Source organism: Drechmeria coniospora, chromosome 03, assembly GCF_001625195.1.
Source record: "Drechmeria coniospora strain ARSEF 6962 chromosome 03, whole genome shotgun sequence".
Lineage (NCBI taxonomy): Eukaryota > Fungi > Ascomycota > Sordariomycetes > Hypocreales > Ophiocordycipitaceae > Drechmeria > Drechmeria coniospora.
In genome coordinates, this window is record NC_054391.1 from 3,195,128 (window position 1) to 3,217,026 (window position 21,899).

Consider the following 21,899-nt stretch of genomic DNA (forward strand, 5'->3'; position numbering starts at 1 on the left):
CTCACGGGGTTCCAGTACTTGCAGGTAATTACATGCAAGTACAACGCATAGCACGAGCTACAGTACATGTATGTACTTGTACAACTAACAAAGTTCCAACACTTACATCATACGCGTAGCCACATGTACAAGTAAGTACTTGTATGTACATGTAGCTGTAAGTGTACATGTACGGTGTACAACTACACTGCAAGTAAGTAGTAACTACACACCAGGGGCCGAAAGGGATTCTAGCGCCAAGTTGGGAGGTGGGGTGGGATGACCCGTCGACGCAGCTGCCCCCTGCACGTGCGTTGCTGGTACGCAGGTATGTCGTAATAGTGCACCCACGATAATGTACATGTACATGTACTTCCACCATCTAGTAAATATACTTTCAGAGTATTATTTAATTGTACTTACAGTCTTTGTCCAGTAAATAATTACGGTACTCCGTACTCCGTACTTTGTCCAGTAATTAATAGTTCCAGCCTACGGAGTACTGTAATACAGTACAGCTACTTGCTTGTACAAGTAATAATCCGTACACCTAGTACGGAGCACTTAAGTACTACTTGCTTGCTGTACTCACTTACTTCAAGTCCAGTAAAATAATACAATCTGTATTTACGTGCCCTTGAACGTGTACCTTGGTATGTACTGTATTACAGTTACCTAGTAGTTTCCTGCTAGTGCTGTGACGGACCGCACCCTCACCTTGTTCCCTGTACATGCAGTTATTGTGTCTGCATCCTTCATCAGCATTCATTCCGCCACAAGATGCCAACAAACGAGCGGGCACAGAACAGCTGACAGCTCCTCCATGAATATCATTCCAACTCTTCTGTTTCTTCAACCGCCCTGCGTCACACCTCCATCTGCAGAGGATGCGGGCATGACATGACAACCGTCGATCGGTCAGGACTGCACCGTGAAGGAGCACGAGATGGGATGGATGATCGAGAACCCACACAAACCGCAACCTTTCCAACCGACAAAGGATCAGCACGACTGGCGCGACCTGCTGCTAATCCGAATACTCATATAGTATCTTGCAGACGTAGGACGAGCATAGAGACTCCAGGAGGTGTCTGTACACTTGCATTCAGCAATCCGAAATCGTCGTCATGCATGCGGATCTACCCAAGATCGCACGGAGCACGTACAGTGCTCGTACAGAGAAAGGAGCCTCTTCCGGCGTACAATTCATGCAAAAATGTCCCCAGATTCAGGAGGGACGGACGGACGACGAGGAGGGATAATTCTTGCCAGCAGCCAGCCCCTTTTGCGACTGCGTCAACTGGTTGTCACCTGCCCTTCCCAATATGACGCGACAGACAACCGTTGATCGAGAGGCACGCCGAAAGCACTTCCTGTTGTATGCGCCAGGAACCACGGCCGACTTCCTCATGAAAACGTACCGCACGTACCGGACGAACCGGCATGTTGTCATTCGCGTCGCCGTCGATGCATGACATGTGCAACGTAATATTGTACAATATGAACCTGCATCCGCGCCTGGAGTGGTGGTATCGTCGACGTAGCCAGCCAGCGGTTGGCCCCCGGTCGTCGTGTGTCCCGACACTGCTCTTCTCCGACTGTAGAATCCTTACGCGGCAGAGTATACCCCCGTGACAAACACGCCGCATTCAACCTTCTGCTCCAATGTCACCTTACGACCCTTGCCCCCCTCGCCGATGCGAGAAGTGGATCGAGGTGTCAGGCAGAGCCGGTGCGCCTCCCCTTGTCTGCCCTTGTCCGCATCGCTCTCGCCGCCATCCAGCGGTCCAATGTACGTCGGTGCGTTCATGTTGGTCCTCTTGCCGGTGCCGAGCTGGTAATGCTCGTTTCCGCCCCAGAACATGACGTCGGAGCCCCAGTTGGTCTCGTTCTCCGTTGATCGGCTCGATATATCCGTGTTCGTCACGTTGTCCATGACGGCCGAGCAGTGCGTCGCGCCCACGCTCATGGACTTGAGCTTGATGGCCATCATCTTGTTCGTCTTCTCGTCGAATTCAAACAACGACGAGAGCGCCTTGACCTTGGTCGGCGCTTGCGAAACATGGGTCCACTTTCCCGTTCCCAGCGTTCCGCTCACACCTTGACCGCACGCCCACAGATCCGACGTTGTTCTCGGCATCCTCCTCGCAGGTGCTGCGGCCGGTACCTCTCCCAGCCGTGCCTCGGCGTCGACGGTAAAGAACGTGTTGGTGCCGCCGGCGGCGATGCTCGTGACCTTTGGAGCGAGCCCGCTGTTCGCGTACAGTTTGTTGGTCGACACCATGCAGGGCGTGGAGAGATATGGGAGCAGGCCTTCCACCTCGCAGCCGAGTTGGCCGTACGTGTTGTCGCCGAAAGAGTAGAGTCTTCCCGCCTTGTCCAAGACGGCGGAGTGGTAGTCCCCCGTGGCAATCTGAGCGACTTCGACGCCCTTGAGAGACGAAATCTCCTGCGCCTGATCGTAGGCACCCTCGGGCCTTGTTTCCCACGACAGACCAGGAATGCCCATCTGACCCTTGGATGGGAAGGAGGTGGCGCTCGAGGCGGCCGAGAAGACGCGACCTTTTGACGTCAGCAGCAGGCAGTGCTCAAGACCACTGCTGATGCCGGACACCTTTTCGCCTCGTCCGAGCGTCTTTGGTGTCAGGTTTCGGAAGCTAATGCCCTCCTTGCCCCCAGCCTTCCACAGCGACCACGAGCTTTTCTGTTGCTCTTGCTTCGCCCCAGCCTCTTGGTCATCGCGCGAGGCTGGAAGAGAGTACACGGTGCCATTCCTGGAGAGTGCGACGATGCGGTCCGCCGAGACGTCAATCTTGATGAGATCCTTGCCCTTCAATGACGTCCTCGGTTGAGGGTCTCCCTTGCAGTAACCCAGACCCCACTGAACCAAATCCCCGTTTTCCGCGATTGCCGCGCCGAACGTCTGGGTGAGCTTCAGGTCACGGAGGAGTTGGTCGTTGAAGAATGCGATGCGCCGAGGCAGCTTGACGTACTTTTCCTCCGAGCTCGGGTCGATGACCTTGCCAGTGTTGGAACCCCAAGCGTAGACGCCCGGATGCTCGAAGCTGTTCTTGATTTGCACATGCTGCGAGCTGATGAGAGCCCTGTTATCTTCTTTCGATGCGCCGTGCTTGCGAGCCTTTTCGAACTCGACTTGTGTCCTTTGCGGCACGGCTGGATCCGACTGTTCGACCGCCGGGGACGTCAACGTGGGATAGAAGTATGCGGCGGCGGCGGCGGTAGCGAAGACGGCGGCGAAACCGAACGCCCTTCCTCTTCGACCCCGAGGCGCTTGGCTGGAAGCGTTGCTGGCGTGCCGAGGCCACTGTCGCTGGGCGGCATCAACCGGCCTTCTCTGACCTGGGCAGCCAAGTCGAGCAGCTCGTGTGAGGGCTCTGCGCGACGAGTACATGCTGGAAGAACTTTGACGGCGCACTTTCCGGCGAGGACAAAATTTCGACAATGTGATTGAAAAGCCGCAACGACTGAGGAAATTGTGCTCTCAGCAAAAGATTGCCATGGCCTCGTGGGAAGTGAGGTCATATCAAAATCAATATGTCAATGGAGCTTCCATGATTGGTGGCATACTGTAGCGTTGCCACTTAATTTGCACAGTGTCAATTCGCGACACCGCAAACTGTCCACCTGGCCTGGCCTCCCCTAGCTTGGCCGATTGGATGGTCAGCTCCGACATCCCAAGTTTCCTCGCTTGTCAACCAGCAAGTCTCACCGCCGCTCTCCCATGCCCTCGAATACCCACCATGTACGAGGAAGCGTGGTATAGCTTTGTGCCAGACATTTCGGCCAGGAAGCCGGCCACCAGCAGCCAGCCCTCAGTTCACCGCCGCAAGGAGTCGCTGTTGCTACAGCCAAATGTTCGTTTGCACCCCCCCCCCCCCCCCCCCCCCCCCCCCCCCTCCTTCCTCCTCCCCCCCGTGAGGCTCACCAGGTCATCCTAGGGCGTCGACAAAGCCGACGAAGAACCTGAGCAGCTCGACGATGTATTCGAGGAAATCGAAGACACCAACACTCCGCCAGAAGCCACGCTGACGAAGCGAGCGGCATCCTACTCCGACTTCTACCACGTCGTCAAGACACAGTTGGCCAAAGATGGACTCGGGCACAGGACGAGCAAGGGAAGCAAGAGGGATAGGAGCTGGGACGCGTTGATGCTCAGCCATGAATCCCTGGCCACCTCCCATCATGGGGTTGACGGCGTCGAAGGCATCGACGATACCGCCTCCGCCGCCGACTCCCTTGACGACCAGCTGCTGGAGGCCAGCCAAGAGCAGTATCTGTACGGACGCCAGGCGCGCCATTGAATGCTATGGTGCTAACCGTCGGTAGGCTGTACCGCGATCAGCTGGCCCTGACGGAACGCCATCTTGCCACCCTCATCGATGACGCCGATGCTACGCTTACGCTTCTGACGTCTCTGTCCACCTCCTTTCGGGCGGTGGAATCGCAGACGACTTCGTTCCAGGCGACATGCGAAGAACACCTCACCGAGCAAAGGCGGCTGGAGATGCTTGCAAACCAAGTTGGAACCGATCTGCACTACTATGCCTACCTTGATTCTGCCTCCAGGCGACTCAACGCTCCCGGAGCCAGCCGCCTAATCGACGACACAGCTTTCGGCGAGATGGTGGAGAACCTAGACTCTTGCGTTCGGTTCATGAACACGCACGTATGCCACGTCTTGTACCTCACGCTCATGGGCATGCTGCTGACCCGTCGGCCTCCAGGAGATGTATCGCGAACGCGACTCCTACCTGGCCCGCTACAACGCCCTCCTCACCAAGGCCCTGCATCTTTTGGACCACGGGTTCACGGGTCGATTGGAGAAGGTATCTCCGGAAATAGCTCGTCAAATCGCCGCCACAAAATCCGAATCTGCTCGCCTCGCCTTGGCCTTTGGCCGTTTCGGGGAGATACTTCTGGACTCGTATTCGCTGTTGCCGAACGTCCAGATTGTCGTGCGACGCGCCTACGACGAGCACGGCACGCCGGTCGAGTCTGATTCCGACACTGGCGTGTACGTCAACACAGCCGCCAACATGTTTCGCACCTATCTCACGACTAGAGATCGGGACCTCAAAGCTCTGACGCAACGTGATTCGGACGAGTTTCAGAAGGAAGCGAAGGAGGTGGCGGTGGAAACGGCATGTCGAAACTATGTCAAGCAGTCGTTCGAAAAGGTGTACAACGAGAACGGCCTGTTCTTCAAGGTGTTCAATATCGAGCTGATGTGGAGTGCGGCCCCCGAGTCGGCTTTCCAGACCATTGCAGCCATCCACACCTCCATGGTGCATCCCGGACATTTGGCGCCGCTAGCCAGCAGCCTGCAGAGCGTGCTGCAGCCCGTCGAGCTTCAGACGGTCTGCAACATTGTCGGCTGGCTTGCGAGCGAATACTCGGTCGCGGAGAGCGACGAGGAGGACTCATATTCGTCGAGGAAGCACCGAGAGTATGCGGCTCGCCTTCTCGTCGACCACCTGTGGCCCTTTGCCGACGGCAAGTTTACGACGGAAGTCACAAAGTCCATTTCGAAAGCGCCGATGCAAGACAGCGCGTTGAAGATTGGTCCCGTTGAAAATGGCGTGGCCTCTTCGAACGCGTATCCCCTCGTCAAACGAGCGCTAGAGTTGCTGGCCATGTTTGACCATGCGATGCCCAAGGAACGATCGGTGAGAGTCGACTGGATCCCGTCGAGTGCTAGAATCCGATGCTGACGTGCGGTTCAGACGATGAACAGTACCGTCGTTTTCACCATTGTGCGGGAAACAATTCACGTACTCCAGCGAGCCGAGTCCAAGATCAAGTCTCAGAAAATGGGAACCGACCCAGACTTGTTCATGGTCAAGAACCTGCTCATCATCAAGAACGAGCTTGTTTCGCTCGAGATTGGCGACATCAGAAACAACCCACCCTCGATGCAGCATTTCGGCCAGATCTGGGACAAGATCAACCCGCAACACTTGGTGGGTTTCGTCAGTCACATCATCGGCGGATCCCTCTGGTCTCGTGGCAGCACGCCGGCAGTAACGGCCAAGTCGTTGACGGCAGAGGACATGAACGAGCAGTTGGATGAACTGCTGCGGCAATCCATCTACGCATTCACGGAGCGTTGGGGCACGCTCATCAACGATTCGCAGAATCGCAAGGTCGGAGTGAAACCAATTGCCAAGGTCGAGGCCGAACTCGAGGGCATGCTGCACAACGTCTTTAGCAACCAACCGGAAGTCATCTCGAAGCTAAAGGAGGCCATCCAGCTCCATGTGCAGGCGCAAAACGAAGCCAAGGATAAGAAACGCGGAGCGAAACGATACTGAGGCGGCTGCGTTCGGTCGGTCATGCGGCGGTGTAGGATGCTGTCTAGAAGTTGCAGGGCAAGGAGGCTCGTGACGTTGGAAGAAAATGGCCAATTCTGCCAGTAGCATCATGAACTTGGGGCATGAGAGATGTTCGTGGTTGACGGAGACATGATGGGCAGGCAGTGGTCGAAGAACCACACGACCAGGCCGTGACAGTCGCACCCTGCTCCCTTGACTTGCAAGATCAGAGACATCGTGATCGATTCCATGAGACATCTGACGCCGTGTTCTCCTCGGTCATCCCATCAGACGCCATGCCAGCGACCGGCATGACGATGAGATGCGGAAGTGCTGCTCGGCAACGATTGTGACTAGATCTTGCGAGTGCGGTGAGGAGTGTCGTACGGATAACGCGGGTGGAGCGGGGTAATTCATCCATCTACTAGTGACGTGACTAGGATCAATGCTCCGTAGCGGGAGGGGAGCGGATTGCCCCCTGTCAAGTCACAATGTGAAGCGTTCGCATCATACAGGCAGCTGTGCTGCACGGCGTGAACAACCTGGGAGAGTGGCGTTTTCCCAACAGCGATGCGGCGGTCCAGACGACGGCCCGTTTTTTCCCCTCCCAAGCTGATGCGCATAGTATATATTGCTGATGGCAGGCCGCGGATGTTCCCTCTGATCGCTTGCTTGCTTGCTTACCTAGCTTTTGCATTAGGACAAATCGCCGGCGACGAAGGGTAAACGACTCATTTGTTTGACGACTCCTTTCCCTGAACAAATTACCAGACATGGCTGCCACCGAGCAGACGGCTGCGCTTCGAACGTACCGTGGCAATTGCCATTGCGGCGCGTTCGTGTATGAGGCCGAGCTGCCGGAGATCAAGTCAGGGTTCCAGTGCAACTGCAGCATCTGTGACAAAAAGGGCTACCTGTGGGCGTTTCCGGGCGAGGGCAAGTTCACCATCGTCAAGGGGACGGACGATAGCTTGACGGAATACCAGTTCGGACCAAAGAAGCTGACGCACAAGGTATGACTTTGCCTTCTCCGCTTGACTCCGAGCTGACGACCGATTGGTAAACAGTTCTGCCCGACATGTGCCACGCCGGTCATGGGCCAGTTTCGTGATGGTCCACCAGGCAAGCAGCGTGCTCTCAATGTTGGTCCACCCCGAGTTGCCAACTTCCGAAGGGGAAGCAGAATCGAAAGGAATGCTAATCGGTTCCTTTGCAAGATCCGCTCGATCCAAGGCATCAGCACCTGGGATCTCGAGAGGGTTCCGTACGTTTGCACACGCACACAACCAGCTGCCGAGCCATGCTGACGCAGCCATCAGCTTTGACGGGTCCGCCCTTGGGGACAAGTACGTGGAGCCCGAGTACAAGGGAAGCCTTCCGGCGCAGGTGGAGGGCTGCAAGCTGTACACCGGAAGCTGCCACTGCGGTGCCGTCGGCCTGGCTTTGATGAGCAAGCCGCTGGACGAAACGTACGACGACCGCCTGGTCGAGTGCAACTGCAGCATCTGCGAGAGGGTAAATTCCACCCCCTCCATCGTCGCGACCTGGACGGCGCGATGTCGAATCGGTCGCTAACATGGGTGACAGAATGCATACGTCTGGGCGTATCCCAAGGTCGAGCAAGTCGTTCTCTTCGCCAGCGACCCGTCCAACATTGGGCGTTATAGCTTCGGCAAGCGAACGGCCAACAAGACATTCTGCACCAAGTGCGGGGTGCCCATGACCAGCGAGCGCATTACCCAGCCTGGGGAGCAGCCGACGCACCATCCGGTGAATCTGCGTGTCTTCCCGACCGTGGACCTGACAAAGCTGAAGCCGACGAGGAGCCCCGGCAGGACCTCACTCCTTCCACTCTACGTGGACCCTTGAGCCGGCTGGCAGAGCGACTGTTGTTACTGGAGAGTGTTGCTCGGGGTATGGTGCCATGGTACCGATTCGGGGTATCTGGGTTTGTCGAGACCAAACAGAACTGATGCATTCTTCACAAGACGTGCGCTGTGCAGTGCGTGATGGTCATGAGAACCAATATCGGTCAGTGTACATGCCTGTGCTGTGCATGCCGTCGTCCAACGAATAACTACGTACTGTAAGTATTAGTACTTACTTTCCGAAACGGAGTACTGGCTGCACTACAGTGTTAATACTACAGTATATGTACTTGAATGTATTGTACTGTAGATGCACGGAATACGGAGTAATACAAGTACATGTGCGTCTATCCGTACATGCTACTCCGTACTGTACTGTACACCGACATCTTGTGCGGAGTACTGTAATTACTGTACAAGTACAGCACTAGTACCTGGAGTGCTCCGTGCAAGTACTCAAGTTCATGTATCCGCACTTCGCGGGCCTTTGTACCTGTACTTTCCCAGTTTAGGAGAGGGGAGGAAGAAACCTCGGCAACCGCTGTTGGAACGGACTCCCCTCCACCCGTTTTGCGGGGGGAGGGCTAACCTCGTTATCGCTCGTTATCTCCCTATCGGCTCGGCGCCGTTCGTGTTCGTGGGGCATGTCGCACTGGCCGTGTTAGCTGTCTTGTGCTACGCTTCCATCTGTCGGACTGAACTGCACCAAATATTGCCAAAATTTGCATTTCGAATCTCACCATCGGCTTCGTCTTCGCAGACGCCCCGTGGCTCTTCCATTCTCCAGTCGTTCATCTCCAGCGAAAAAGTCAGCCTTGCTCGTCCGTACCCAATCCGCGCTGCGGTCCACACCGCTCCCCCCAATTCACCATGGAGTCGCCCTTCCTCGAGACGGAGCCGCAACAGAGCGGCAGTTTGCAGACGGCCAAGGACCTGTTCTCCGGGGCCATGGGCGGTATTGCACAAGTCCTGATTGGTATGCACCGTTCCAGTCCTTTCTTCGCCAGTCACGTCTCTTGCGAGCTTGTGCAGTCTGCCTGGTATCGGGCCGTGGGCGAGGCAAGGCGAGCGATAAATGGGCACCATTCTCTCTCCGGCCCGGCTCCTTCGAGTCACGGGAACGTGTGATTCCGTGTTTTCGTGTTTAGTACCTTGCTGACTCTCGCTCATGCTGATAGGTCAGCCCTTTGATATCGTCAAAGTCCGCCTCCAAACGACGACGCAATACTCTGGCGCGCTCCACGCCGCCACCTCCATCTACAAGAACGAAGGCGCTCTCGCCTTCTACAAGGGCACCCTCACACCTCTCATAGGCATCGGTGCCTGTGTCTCCGTTCAGTTCGGCGCCTTCCACTCTGCCCGCCGCTGGTTTGAGGCCCGCAACGCCGACGCCCCCGGCCGCAAGACCAGTGACCTCGGTTACGGCCAGTACTTTGCCGCCGGCGCCTTTGCCGGCATATCCAACGCCGGACTGTCCGGCCCCATTGAGCACATTCGCATTCGCCTTCAGAGTCAGCCACACGGCGCCGCCCGGCTGTATGACGGTCCCCTCGACTGCGTTCGCAAGATTGGCGCGCACCAAGGCCTCCTCCGAGGTCTGTATCGTGGCGAGGCCGTCACCATCTATCGCGAGGCCTTTGCGTATGGCGCCTGGTTCACGGCGTTCGAATACCTCATGAATTCCGACGCCGCTCGCAACGCCATCGACCGCAAGGACATTCCCGGCTGGAAGATTGCCTTCTACGGCGGCCTCGCAGGCGAGGCCCTGTGGCTCTCCAGCTACCCGTTCGACGTCATCAAGAGTAAAATGCAGACGGACGGCTTCGGTGCGCAGCAAAAGTACCCGACCATGCGGAGCTGCTTCGCGGCGACGTGGCGCGAAGGCGGCGTGCGAGGCTTCTGGAAAGGCATCTTCCCGACGCTCGTTAGGGCCATGCCTGTCAGCGCCGGCACGTTTGCCGTCGTTGAGATGACCATGAGGGCCATAAATTAAATCAACTTATTCCCCTTTCTGCCATTGCCGGGGTCGAGCCCACGACGGGATGGGTGGAAGAACACGAACGAGACGGCAGCATTTGCTTTTTCATTTTTGCTTTTTTTATTGGCGGACATTTGGAACAAGATGAGCCTGGTATTGCCGCTCCTCCTCTTTTTGCACGTGTTGTTTGATAGACGATAGGTGTCCTGGACGCACCGAAGCAAGAGAAAGATACAAGGCCCATATTTCAGCTTCGCATCCTCGAGTTTTTGTGACCAGTCTTCAAACCGGATGGGCACCACCCTCCACCGCTTACCACCCAATGTTCTCGTTGTTCTCCACCCGCCTCTGCAGGATGTACCTTGCATTCAGGGGCGTCAGGGCATCAAGGCCCAGCTCTTCCAGCACCTTGCGCGCTTCATCGTTGCTCGTGAATGCGCGGTCGCTGGCCTCCTTGAGGCTGATGGCGGATGCACCATCCGGCAGCACTCCGGAGGGCTCAGTCGAGGGTGGCAGGCACAGAAGCTGCATGCCCTCGCGCAGCGCATCCAACGCCGTCGACCCGCCGGAGACGTACCTGTCGACGAGCGAGAAGATGGCGGCCCCGTCATGCGCAAATTGGGCCGCGCCGAGGGTGGTGAAGGACTGCTTGAGGAGAACGCCGTTCCAGAGCATGTCCTGGAGCTTGTCCAGCGTATCATGCCAGACGCGACGGAGGGACGCCGTCGAGAGTGCCTTGGACAGGAAGTCAAGGTTGCGCTTGAGAACGCGCAGCGGCTCGTCGAGCTCGGGAGTGATTGACAGCTGCGAAGGGTCGTCTGGACCAAGGGGGGATCCATTAGCCGACCTGGCCGGGTCACGAACGAACAGCGAAGCAGGGCAGCTTACCCAAAACGGCCGTCTCGCCAACCGTAGTCCACTGAACGTGATGGAGATATGTCCGGAAGGCCTTGGTGTGAGACTCGACCAAGGCGCCGACGAGCAGTTCTTCGGCGGCCTTGCGTCGCATCTGGTATGCCGCGGCAGTCTCGTCAAATATGCCGCCGTCGTCCCCGCCGGCCTCGAAGCGATTTTGCCCGTGCCCTCGCATCTCATCCGCCTCGGGGGGTGGATCGTCATGGACAGCTTGGTGCTTTCGCCCTTCATCTTGAGCATGCAGGTCTTCCCACAGCACGACGAAGAACTGCGCATTGCTCGTTAGCCAATCTGGACTTCTTCGGTGGGTTTGCAGCCACGGGAAGCGTACCTCTTCGTCGCTCCATTCTGCCAGGGTATTGGCAACGTGGTCGGCGCTGCCAATGACCTTGCAAAGCGTCTCCAAGACACCGGTGCCTTCGAGGGCGGCCAGCTGCTCCTTGCTGGCTCCATGCAGCGTCCTCCCCAAGGTGGATGTCATGGCCTGGTAGGCCTCCAGGGATCCGCGCAGCCGATCGTGATAGCCGTCGAGAATGTCCAACTGGATGCCGGTGAGAAATCGACTCTTGTGCTTGAGCTTGCGCAGCCTTTCATACTTTGTCGTCACCGTCCTCAGGAGGTCGGTGATGCGAACGGCGGCAAAGGTGGGCTTCATCTTCCCGTCGACTGCATAGTTGTAGTCGATCTTTCGGGCATCGTGCGACTCGACTGTTTTTTCAAAGTGCTCCATGGCAAAGTCTCTTTCGACTCGGAACCAGGCGTCGAAATGGATGTCCAGGACGTCGGCGGTGAGACCTGCCCAACCGTTCTCAACGTCTCCGCCGTCGTAGTTGAACCTCTGCCTGACGTCATCGTCGAGGGTCATGACTTGGGACATGAAGCCGCTGAGAAAGGGCGGGTTTGCCGTCGCCTCCGACGTGGTCGCGTGGATCTTTTCCTTCATGACCGGCATCATGCACGTGATGAGGGCGCACACGGGATCGAGGTAAACCATCTTATCCGCCACCGGCGTGTTGCCAAACTTGGTCGCCAGCAAGGGCCCGAGGTTGTCGCGGAAGAAGGCCTCCCACTTTTCAATCGTGGCCAAGAACCACGGGAAGCAGTGGGTTCCGATGGCCTGAAGGCTGCTTGTCGGTTTGTCGCTGAGAAAGTGGAAGCGGAATTCGGACACGAAAATGCTTGCCATGACATCGAAGGGAAGAAGCGACACAAGACCGGTGTTGTGGACAATCTCGGGCATCTGGAGGTCGAGCAGCTTCTCGAAGCAGGACATCCACTCCTCATCCATCTCCGTCTCGGGGTCGACGCGGGGCCAATGCCTCTTGGCCAGGACAGCATCCAGCTCGGCCGACATGGTCTTCTTCATTTCTTTCCACAGCATCTCTGTGACGGTCTCGACATGGCCGACCAAGTGCAGCTCTCCGCTGCCGGGCACGCCCTTGAGACGAATGGTGAGCTCCTTCAGCTGAGCGTACGGCTCCAACGCGGCCTTGGGGCTTTCCGGGAGGTGCGATCGAGCATCGGCCCGCAGCCTCTCGACCATTTGCAGCAGGGAGAGATACTTTTGCGCCAGCTCGACGGCCTGAAGCTTCTTCATGGGCTCCTGGAGTCGGGCGATGGCCTCGCTCGGTGCGTCGGACGCGGCCGCGACTTGGACGCGGACGTCTATGCTCTCCTGCAGCTTGTGGAATTCATCCATCCGGGCCTGCAGGGAGCCTTGCCGATCCAGGGCCGTGTGGCGTGCCTGCTCAAGCTGCTTGGCAGCATCGTCGAGCTGGGACTGGAGCTGATTGCGTTGCGTTTCGACGTTGACGAGGAGTTGGTCGAGGGTGTCGAGGTCGGCGGCTTCATGAAGCTTGTCGTCGAGAAAATCTTCTACGCGGATATCAAGGGCAGTCCCCGGCGTGGCCTCGTTGAGGGCGGGCATCTTGCCATGCTCGACGAGCGGACGTCGGTGAAGAGGGGAGGGCGAGAGCTCGGGGGGGGGTGAATGGCGAGGAGCAGGCAAGTGGCGGTGGGGAGGAATGGGTGGACGGACGCCAGTGGGCATTAGGTTTATCGATAGCATGCCTGCTAATCCATTCTGCTCGTCTCGTGTCTCCCCAAGGCCGCCGACGGTCAGCGCTGGAAAACTTGGGTACAACTACTCCGTAGAAGCGGGTACAAACCGTTGAACTAGGTACAAGCAAAATACACAATAATGTAGGTGTACATGTGAGTACTTGTAAGTAAGTACTAAAGTGTACGGAGTAAGTTCTCTCAGTACAGTGCAAGTTGCATACGGAGCAATTACTCTGTAACTACAACTACTCCGTACGGAGTACAGATTACTTGGATGCATTTCGCTTTTTCTTTTAACCCAACTACGTAGGTACCTATAAGCCAGCACTTAGTAAGTAGGTACTATAGCGGGTGCCATATAAAGCGTTGCATTTTCGCATAGCATCGATGATTGCTGAAAAGCTTCCATGTGCACCAGCCACACCAACTCGGATTTGCGCAAATGTAGTAATTAGTTCCTACGCAAAACCCTGGGCAATTAAAGAGGCATCCATGCTCGTTCTAGAAACACGACTGCATTTCGTGTCTACTACCAAGGTACATCTGCGCTTGTGTGTTGACATGCACGTTGTGCTCGTAATCACGTACCAGCACATTCGCTTCGTTGAACGTCAAGCGCGCACGTGAAGTACTTTTGCAGGGGCTGTGTTGGACTTGCACGTACTTAAATGTACGTACATGTACATACAGTACATGTACAGTACATGTGCTGTACACGTGAGCGGAGTGCTGAACTCTCACAGGCAATTAGGTGCAAGTAATAATACGTTCGTCATTGCTCGAATGGGATGACAGCACTGCCCAGTACCGCACATACAAACAAAGCAAGTCCTGATGGTATAATTAGCACCTGAACCCCTACAGTACAGTACAAGGGCCGCGAAATCAACCCCCTGCAATTTGCACGCACACGGGTTGCTGGTTTAGCGCCATCGCTGACTGATCCATCCCAAAATGTACCCACCCCCGCTGTGATGAATGAAGTACCTGCTGTCGTTGTACTGTACTTGTGCGTGCTGTACTTGGTGCGTGCTGTACTTGGTGCGTGCTATACTTACTAATTACTTAGTAAGTACAGCACGCACCAAGGGCGTGCTGTACTTACTACTAGGTACTTAGTGCGTGCATGTACTTACGGGGGTACGTACCTATACTGTACTGGTACCTCGACCAACGTCACCCGTTGTCGCCCCGCCAACAGCCTCGCAGGTAAATAGAAATCGTGGTGGCTGGGCCAACCGCCGACAGCCAGGGCGGACGCATGCATGCACGACGAGTACGAGTACGAGTACGTCTTGTATCCGTGAAACCTAGAAGCACAAGTCCGCTCCAGTCGCGTGTCACCTGCACAACTCTACCTACAACTTCACCGTCCCATCAGAGCTACCAGCCATCCTCTTTTTCATCGAAGAAAAGGAAAATTCACCGAAGCTCCCACGATTCCACCTGCGGCCCAGTCAAGTCTAGCAGAAAGGGAGGTGGCAAGCCGGCATCCGATCCAATCCGACCCTGCATTCCTCGCCCTCTTTCTGTCCGCATCCTCTCCCTCCCTGGTTGCATTCCCAGAGCGATCCCGTCGCTCACATGGGCCAGCGCCGTCGAGATCGTACTACCTCGTGTCTTCTACTGATTGTATCCTTCATTCCAGGTGACGACTAGCACTCTACTGGTGTGCCGGCTGCAGTAGCCTTGCGCATTCACTTGCGACGTCGACTGAGAGTCTACAATCCCCATCGATACCAAGACGAAACGAGACAAGACGACAGCCAGCCACCCTTCCAACATCCTCCCATCGGTTGACAGTCGCTCCCGCATTCCTCGCCAGCGACAGGTTGAACCATCGGTCGAGACTGGCGGGCGGGACGGTGAACTAGCAGTCAGTTGCGCAAATCGAACTGTAGGTGGATTGTGGTGATACGAACCGGCAGCAGGCCTTGGAACCGACGAGGAACCGACGACGGCCAGGTCCAACATCGAGTCCGTCGTGCGCCAGTCGAACTCTCTCCAAGCAAGAATTCCCGATCCATTCGTCCGTCGCTTCGACGACGGGGACGCCGCCGCACCTTGATTCTGCTGCGGAGAGCGACCCGAACGTCCATCGCATCCGTCGCTGCCAATGGCGAGCGGTACCAGCTCCAGCTCGTCGTCATCTCGACCTCAGGCGCCTCGCGTCCAGGTCGGGTGGCACCGTAAGTCATATCCATATCCATCCATCCATCCATCCTTTGCTCGCACCGCCGTCCCCACACGCTCTTTGTCTGGAATGCGGATGGCGCTGACACATGGTCGCCACCAGAGTTCATCCCATTTCTCGGCTACCATCATGTCTTGATGATACTCATCGCCGTCGCCATCATCCTCCTCTCCCTGCTCCTCGCCGGCTGCTCTTCCTCCTCGCCGCTCATCCCTGACATCTTCCTCCTCTCCCTCTACTACCAGCGCTACGAGGCCGTGCCCGACACCGCCCAGGTCGACTACAATGTCCACACGGCCATGGAGAACATTGCCGGCGCCGCGAGCCTCCAGGCGCGCGTCGGCTACTTCGGCATCTGCGTGAACCCCGACGGCGGCTCATGGCTGTGCAGCAACAACGCGACGGCCCTGGCCAAGGAAGTGTCCGTGGACCAGGACCCCCTGAACCTCATCTGGCTGGCTTCACAGTTCAAGGACATGATTGTCTTTCCGTACTTGATGTGAGTCTGCCTCTCGAGCCCCCCCCCATCACTTGCGCTCCATGGCAAGGATTGGACCCGTTGACTCATGTGCCTGCTCTCTCGCAGCATCATCGCCATCATCTTCGCCTTTATCTGTCTCCTTCTCCTCGCCACCTTCCCCGGCTGGCACGAGGAGGAAGACTCCGAGGGCTCCGAGCGCGAGGTCAAGCCGTTCCCCTCCCGACCCGTCTCGCAAGTCGCCCTCGCCATCATCTTCATCGCCTCCATCTTCATCCTAGTGTCGGTGCTGTGGCAGCATACCGCCTCCGTCGCCGCCTCCATCATCGCCCAAGACTTTGGCAACGGCGTCGTGAAGAGCGGTGTGGGTACCAGCGCCATGGTCATGGGATGGTTCTCCTTCACCCTCCTCATCATCGTCACCATAGGCCTACTCGTCATGATACTCAGCATTAGCGTCCTTGGTCAGCTGATGCGCGACTGATGACGGCGCGCAGCCTCAATCTTGCGAGTGTGAGACGAGTGTGACGATGAAGCGGGAGGCACGGCTGGAAGGGGTGGAGCGGCCGCTCACGTACGGATGGCCCAATACGCATCAGCATCGGCGTTCTATCGGCGTTGTTTGTTTTCTTACACCTCCGCCAAGACGATGCCAAAGGGACGCAGACCATTTGCAAGCGCCATTGCCATCTCCGATACAGTGCCTGCACCACCCCGCAGGCCGGCAACTTCAATGCCGACCCGGCGCAAATGCCATTGCGACATCGACAGACAGACGAGCAAGCCAGGTTGCCATAGGACATGGCTACGTCGTATTGGGACCTTGGGCCTCGAAAATTTGTCTTCTTCTCCTTCTCCTTTTTGGAGTTTTCACAAACGTGGCCATGAAATAGGGAGCGGAACATGGATAGGGACAGGGACAGGGATCAGGATAGGGACAGGACAGGGACAGGGCAAGGTGATGCGATTGGCAACCAACAAGACTGGGTGTGGATTTCGACACGTGGACGACAAGTCATGTACACTACGAGGTGGAAAACGAGTGCGACGGGAGGTATTGCGTCGGCTGGCCTGGGGATTCCGGGCCATGGGGAGAATGTCACGCAAAGGCCGGATTGCTGCCATGGTCCTGGGGTGCACTGTTGCCTCGTCCCTGCGTATGCTCACGCGCATTGGTGAAGATGATATCGCTCGTCAAAGGCGACGTCAATTCTGATGTATTTTTGCAATGAGTTGTCCCCTCATGAATGAAACCATAAACGCCATCAAGCTGCCTCTGTTATGTCGTCATGTACAGATCACACTCGGCTCACCGCGAATGAGGCCGCGGTTCTATCCCAACAAGCTCGGCTCACAACTTGAACGGGTGCGCCTCCGTGTTCAGCACCCACTCGTCCAGGCTTATGACGCTCGGCTCCGAGAAGAGCAAGAAGTAGTACTTGAGTGTCTCGGCAAGCCAGAAGCTTTCCATCTCGTCGGTGAGCGCCGGATCCTTGTGGTTGACGTTTCGTATCGCGCTGTTGGCGATGGACGTTCGCGTGGCACGCACCGTCGCCTCAAACATGACCCAGCCTTTGTCCATCCAGGTGGGATCGCCGGTGATGCGGTACATGTACCAAACGGACTCGATGGCCTCGGGCCTGAGAGTGTCATGTTAGCCAGCTTTGCCCGGAACGAGGAGTCGGCGGCAAGGAAACGACAAAACGTACCGGAGAATATAATTAGGCGAGTTCATGGCCACAACGCCCTTGGGCGTCGATTCGGTATCAAGTATGTTTTTGATGTACTCCGCATGGGACATGGGCTTTGGTTCCGGGTTGATGGTCGATTCGTCCACGTCATCCGGCGGTGGATTTGCGGCGGCAGCCGACGACGACGGGTCGCTTGAAGCCGCCTTTCGTTCACGGTACTCAGCCATCAGTTCCTGAGTCCGGTTTTGCCACTGCTGGAGCCTCTTATCTCGCCATTGCTGATACGGGTCCAGACTTTCATGCCACTGCTTCTCGTTGAACTCACACTTGTCCAAGGTCGGGCAGGACATGACGCGCGCGCTCTCCGCCATGACTCCCGTGACGGTCGATTGGTATGCCCACACGCAGCCGTCGGTGAACTGCTTGGCCAGCTCGACGTCCTTGTCGCGACCGAAGAGTTTGCCGCCGAGCCCGAACATGCCTCCGACGAAACAGGTCAGGTGGGTCACGTCATAGACGACGTCCAGGTCCTCCTTCGGCTTCCCCATGGTGTTGATCCTGGCGGGGAAGAGAACATTCCAATCGCCGGCGACCATGGGCCGGAAGAGAAGCCATTCCTTTACGGCATCTGCCATGTCTTCGTATAGCTTCTGATACTTGGGCGCCAGGCCGCCGAGAAGCAGGTGTTGCTGAAGAGGTCAGTCGACGTCACGGTCAGCCGGGCGGATGGCTCGTCTCACCTTGGGAAAATACTCGTATGCCGAGTCCTGCGAGCCGCCCAGATGGAAAGATTGGGAGCCGTACGAGACAGGGACGACGCCCTGCTTGACGCAATCCCACTCCGCCCTGCTTCCACTCGCCGCCAACGGTCCATCCGTGCCGTCGGCCCTCTTGCCGACAGCCGCATCTGCATCTGCCCTTGGCAGGACCTCGCCGGACTTGTCGGAAGCATCACCGTCGCCGACGCTTTCCTTGGCCCCCTCTCCGTAGCCGCTCGCCTCGCCCGGGTCCTTGTTGGAGTCCACCTGATGCTGAGCCGCGCGGCTCATCATGTCTCGGGCGAGCGTCGCCGTGTGGTTGCAGCCCGAGATGTCCAAGTGCTCCGGGAACAGGCCCGGGATGACGGTGCCGGCCTTTTGCAGCTCGACGAGGGAGTCGGTGATGCGATCGACGGCATCATAGTACTTGTTCTCGCCCGTGAGCTGGGCCAGGCGCGTGAACTCGAGGGACAAGGTTCCGAACTCGGCGATGCTCGCCTGGCCGGCCGTGTGGGTCTGGGAGGCGAATTGCGGCTGCCACTGATAGAAGAGGATGGGCATCCTGTTGGGGGTGTCGAAGATGCCCATGAGGACCTCGGCCAGCTGACGGGCCTTTTCGAGGAGAAAGGGGTAGTTGCCGCGTTTCCCGCCGCTGACATCGTAGGCGGCGATGAGCCCGCCGAGGTAGCGGATGGTCGTCTCGAAGACGGGAATGCTGAAGCGGGGCGTGGCGGTGAAGTCGATGTTCTTGACGGCCTTGGCCGCCTCGTCAAACTCGTCCCGGAGGCCGGCGATCCACAGGGTGTCGAGCGAGTCGACGAGGGTGGCGGCCCAGCCGCAGAAGGGGTCACGGTGCCGGCCGGAGACGGGAGACAGCTCGTCATGCATCCAGGCATAACTTCTGTAGCCGCCCCAGGCACGTGCTATCTCCCCCCTGACCTTGGCGAGTCGCTCAAGCCGGACGTCCTTTGAGGCCTTGGACTCTGGCTGGAAGGAGTGCTGGATTTTCGGAATCCGCTTGCGCCGCCCGGCGGGGAGCTTGATGATGGACTCCTTGGGTATCGGGAACCGCTCGGGGGGTTTGGTCCAGTGCAGCTTATCCGTCGGCGGCCCGGCGTCTGCCGGTTGCCATTGCGGGCCGGGTTGATTCTCGTCGTTGGGCACGGCGAGCGACACGTGAACTCTAGGACTGCTGGGCCCTTCGCTCGCGGGCTCGGCTATGGTCGACGGGCGACTGGCGGCGGCCTCGGACCCGGCACTGGGAGAATCCGGGCCGGCGGCATCGGCGGCGACTTGGGCCTTGTCGTCCTTGAACGTCGACGAGTCCTCGGCTTCGTCATTGCGCAGGATCGGCTGCGCGTCGTTTCCCTTGGGGCCGGATGCCGGCCCGAGCGGGTCGACGTCGTGCTGCAGACCCCGCCAGCTCGGCGCGGAGCGGTAGAAGAGGAAGACGACGACGGCGGCGAAGATGGTGAGAAGCCTGTAGCGGCGTCTCGGCAGCATGGCAGCGGAAGTCGAGATGGCGTAGGGCAGGAGTTGGCGCGCCTCTCACCTCGGACGCATAGCTCGTGTGTCGGCGGCGCCCAAGTGTCGGTGCTTGCTGCTGCTGCTGCTGCTGCTGCTGCTGCTGCTGCTGAAGCTTTGCCGCGAGCGATCCGGCTTCGATCCGCTCGCGCTCGCGCTCGTGCTCTTGCTTGTACGGCCGACTCGGCTCGGCTGCGACTGATCGGTCGGAAGTAAGGAGAGGCGAGGTCGAGGATGCCGCTACGAAGGAGTGGGTATATGGCAAAGATCAAACGGCGGCACTGAGGGCGAAGGAAACGGTGCTCAGGAAGGTGCAGGAAAAAGTGGCCAGCGCGACATGAGTCGGGAGTTTCGTCTCGTCAACGCCATTGACCTCTTAAGCAACCCTCCCATGCGCCTCAAGTACAGCGCATGTACTGTACATGTGCATGGCGTCGCTCGCAGGAGCAAGCTTCCGCCGCCACTTTCCAGATGCCGCTTAGGGTTACTGCCCCTTGGGGTAGAGCTCCATCTGAGGGCGCTCTTGGCGGTCGGTACTAGTACTGGTTCTCCCTCGTATTCGTTAATATATGCTTAGTACGGGGTCGCTAGCGGTACACGAATGCGTACAGCTGCAGTACTGTAAGTACTTACTTGAGTGTGCAGCAGGACATCATACTTACTGTACTATACTTATACTGTACATGTAGGTACTTGTATGTAAGTACATGTAAGCAAGTGCTTGGCACCTACGGGAAGAACATGTAAGTACTTGCAGTATGCACATGCACAGTCACACCAATAAAGTACATGCAGTACTATCTAAATACGTGTTCACTTGTACCGGAGTCCATGTGCTTACGTACAAGAACGACAGATGTACGTAAGTAGGTACTTGCGAAGTGCATGCATTACTATACTGTACGTAAGTACTTGCGAAGTGCGTATAAGTACTGTACTGTACCTAAGTACGTAAGTACTTCCTATGTGTTCATGTACTTGTACCAGGAACTGGCACTTGACGGGCAGGGGTCACCCCCCCACCGATCGGAGCACCACCGGAACCGCGGGCGGCAGTTCGACCGGAATGGACCGTCCAAATGAGATTGCTGCAACGAACGAACCACAGGTTGCTTGCACCCGTCGGTAACTTACATGTACTTGTACTTTCATGTAGAGTACATGCAGGTACAAGGGCTGTACTGTACTGTGCTGTACTGTACTGTACTGCAATTGTGCTCCGTACACCGACAAGTATGCACCAGCAGGCACGAACGAATACACCTTCACACCACTTGCTAGGTATCACTTGATCCCTGTGCATCTGCGCGAGTGATTGTATTGTGCGCTCATAATGCCCAAACCAAGAACGTTTGTCTCGGCCAAGCCACGGGTCAGACAATGTTTGTTCGCGGATGCTCACTGGTGAGTACGGGATGAAAGCATCAGAGATCTCGGTGTACTAGTACCGACAAGTAGATCCGAAGTTTAAAATATCACACAGTAAATACACTCACTGTACTTGCACTATACATGTGCTTAAGTACTTGCATGCGCAGCTAATACAGTACGTACAGTACCTAGTAGTTGTATGTGTGCGTGTACTTGGTTACTTGCAAGTATTGCACATGTACTCCGTACTCCGAACTCCATATTCTTATTCGAAAAGCATGAACTGAATACACCCACTTACTTGTACATGTGAGTATTTACCTACTATACCAGCCCCGACGCTGCATGTATTATATGTACTGTAGATGTACGGAGTACTTCCTAACATTTTCAGTGCACATGTATCTTACTCCGTACGTGTACTGTACAGTACAAGTAACGGGCACCAACTGCTTTCACTTGTACAAGTCCAAGTACAAACAAGTCCAAGTACAAGTCCAAGTACAAGTCCAAGTACAAGTCCAAGTACAAGTACAAGTACAAGTACAAGTCCAAGTCCAAGTCCACTGTACAAGTCCAAGTACTGTACAAGTCCAAGTACTTACAAGTTCAAGTCCAAGTACTGTACTTGTCCACATGGGCGAATGCCGGCATGAACGGATAAGTATCAATGTACTCCGTACTCCGTACACGTGGTACCTGCAGCGGATGCCATAGTAAGACCTTACCGTACTGAACTACGCTACGGAG

At 56.8% G+C, this 21,899-nt stretch overlaps 7 protein-coding genes across 7 annotated transcripts; 4 read left to right on the top strand and 3 right to left on the bottom strand.

Moving 5' to 3' along the window:
* Nucleotides 1-1,588: 1,588 nt before the first annotated feature.
* On the bottom strand, nt 1,589-3,391 carry DCS_06697 (rRNA processing protein; the record flags this gene model as incomplete). Its single annotated transcript, XM_040803985.1, has 1 exon — nt 1,589-3,391. The coding sequence occupies one exon, from the start codon at nt 3,389-3,391 to the stop codon at nt 1,589-1,591; it is 1,803 nt and encodes a 600-aa protein (XP_040654089.1).
* Nucleotides 3,392-3,740: 349 nt separating this feature from the next.
* Nucleotides 3,741-6,311, top strand: DCS_06698 (Sec34-like family protein; the record flags this gene model as incomplete). The annotated part of the gene is made up of 5 exons (XM_040803986.1): nt 3,741-3,854; nt 3,939-4,276; nt 4,327-4,666; nt 4,725-5,666; nt 5,724-6,311. The coding sequence occupies 5 exons, from the start codon at nt 3,741-3,743 to the stop codon at nt 6,309-6,311; spliced, it is 2,322 nt and encodes a 773-aa protein (XP_040654090.1).
* A 773-nt stretch (nt 6,312-7,084) lies between these two features.
* On the top strand, nt 7,085-8,180 carry DCS_06699 (glutathione-dependent formaldehyde-activating enzyme; the record flags this gene model as incomplete). The annotated part of the gene is made up of 4 exons (XM_040803987.1): nt 7,085-7,324; nt 7,379-7,575; nt 7,631-7,826; nt 7,899-8,180. 4 exons carry the CDS (start codon nt 7,085-7,087, stop codon nt 8,178-8,180), a joined length of 915 nt encoding a protein of 304 aa, XP_040654091.1.
* Nucleotides 8,181-9,049: 869 nt separating this feature from the next.
* On the top strand, nt 9,050-10,172 carry DCS_06700 (mitochondrial carnitine/acylcarnitine carrier protein; the record flags this gene model as incomplete). The annotated part of the gene is made up of 2 exons (XM_040803988.1): nt 9,050-9,155; nt 9,358-10,172. 2 exons carry the CDS (start codon nt 9,050-9,052, stop codon nt 10,170-10,172), a joined length of 921 nt encoding a protein of 306 aa, XP_040654092.1.
* A 297-nt stretch (nt 10,173-10,469) lies between these two features.
* Nucleotides 10,470-13,122, bottom strand: DCS_06701 (RINT-1 family protein; the record flags this gene model as incomplete). The annotated part of the gene is made up of 3 exons (XM_040803989.1): nt 10,470-10,975; nt 11,046-11,340; nt 11,404-13,122. The coding sequence occupies 3 exons, from the start codon at nt 13,120-13,122 to the stop codon at nt 10,470-10,472; spliced, it is 2,520 nt and encodes an 839-aa protein (XP_040654093.1).
* A 2,127-nt stretch (nt 13,123-15,249) lies between these two features.
* DCS_06702 (uncharacterized protein) lies at nt 15,250-16,289 on the top strand (the record flags this gene model as incomplete). Its single annotated transcript, XM_040803990.1, has 3 exons — nt 15,250-15,322; nt 15,430-15,826; nt 15,914-16,289. 3 exons carry the CDS (start codon nt 15,250-15,252, stop codon nt 16,287-16,289), a joined length of 846 nt encoding a protein of 281 aa, XP_040654094.1.
* Nucleotides 16,290-17,156: 867 nt separating this feature from the next.
* Nucleotides 17,157-19,757, bottom strand: DCS_06703 (class I alpha-mannosidase 1A; the record flags this gene model as incomplete). The annotated part of the gene is made up of 3 exons (XM_040803991.1): nt 17,157-17,445; nt 17,515-18,185; nt 18,237-19,757. The coding sequence occupies 3 exons, from the start codon at nt 19,755-19,757 to the stop codon at nt 17,157-17,159; spliced, it is 2,481 nt and encodes an 826-aa protein (XP_040654095.1).
* Nucleotides 19,758-21,899: the final 2,142 nt, after the last annotated feature.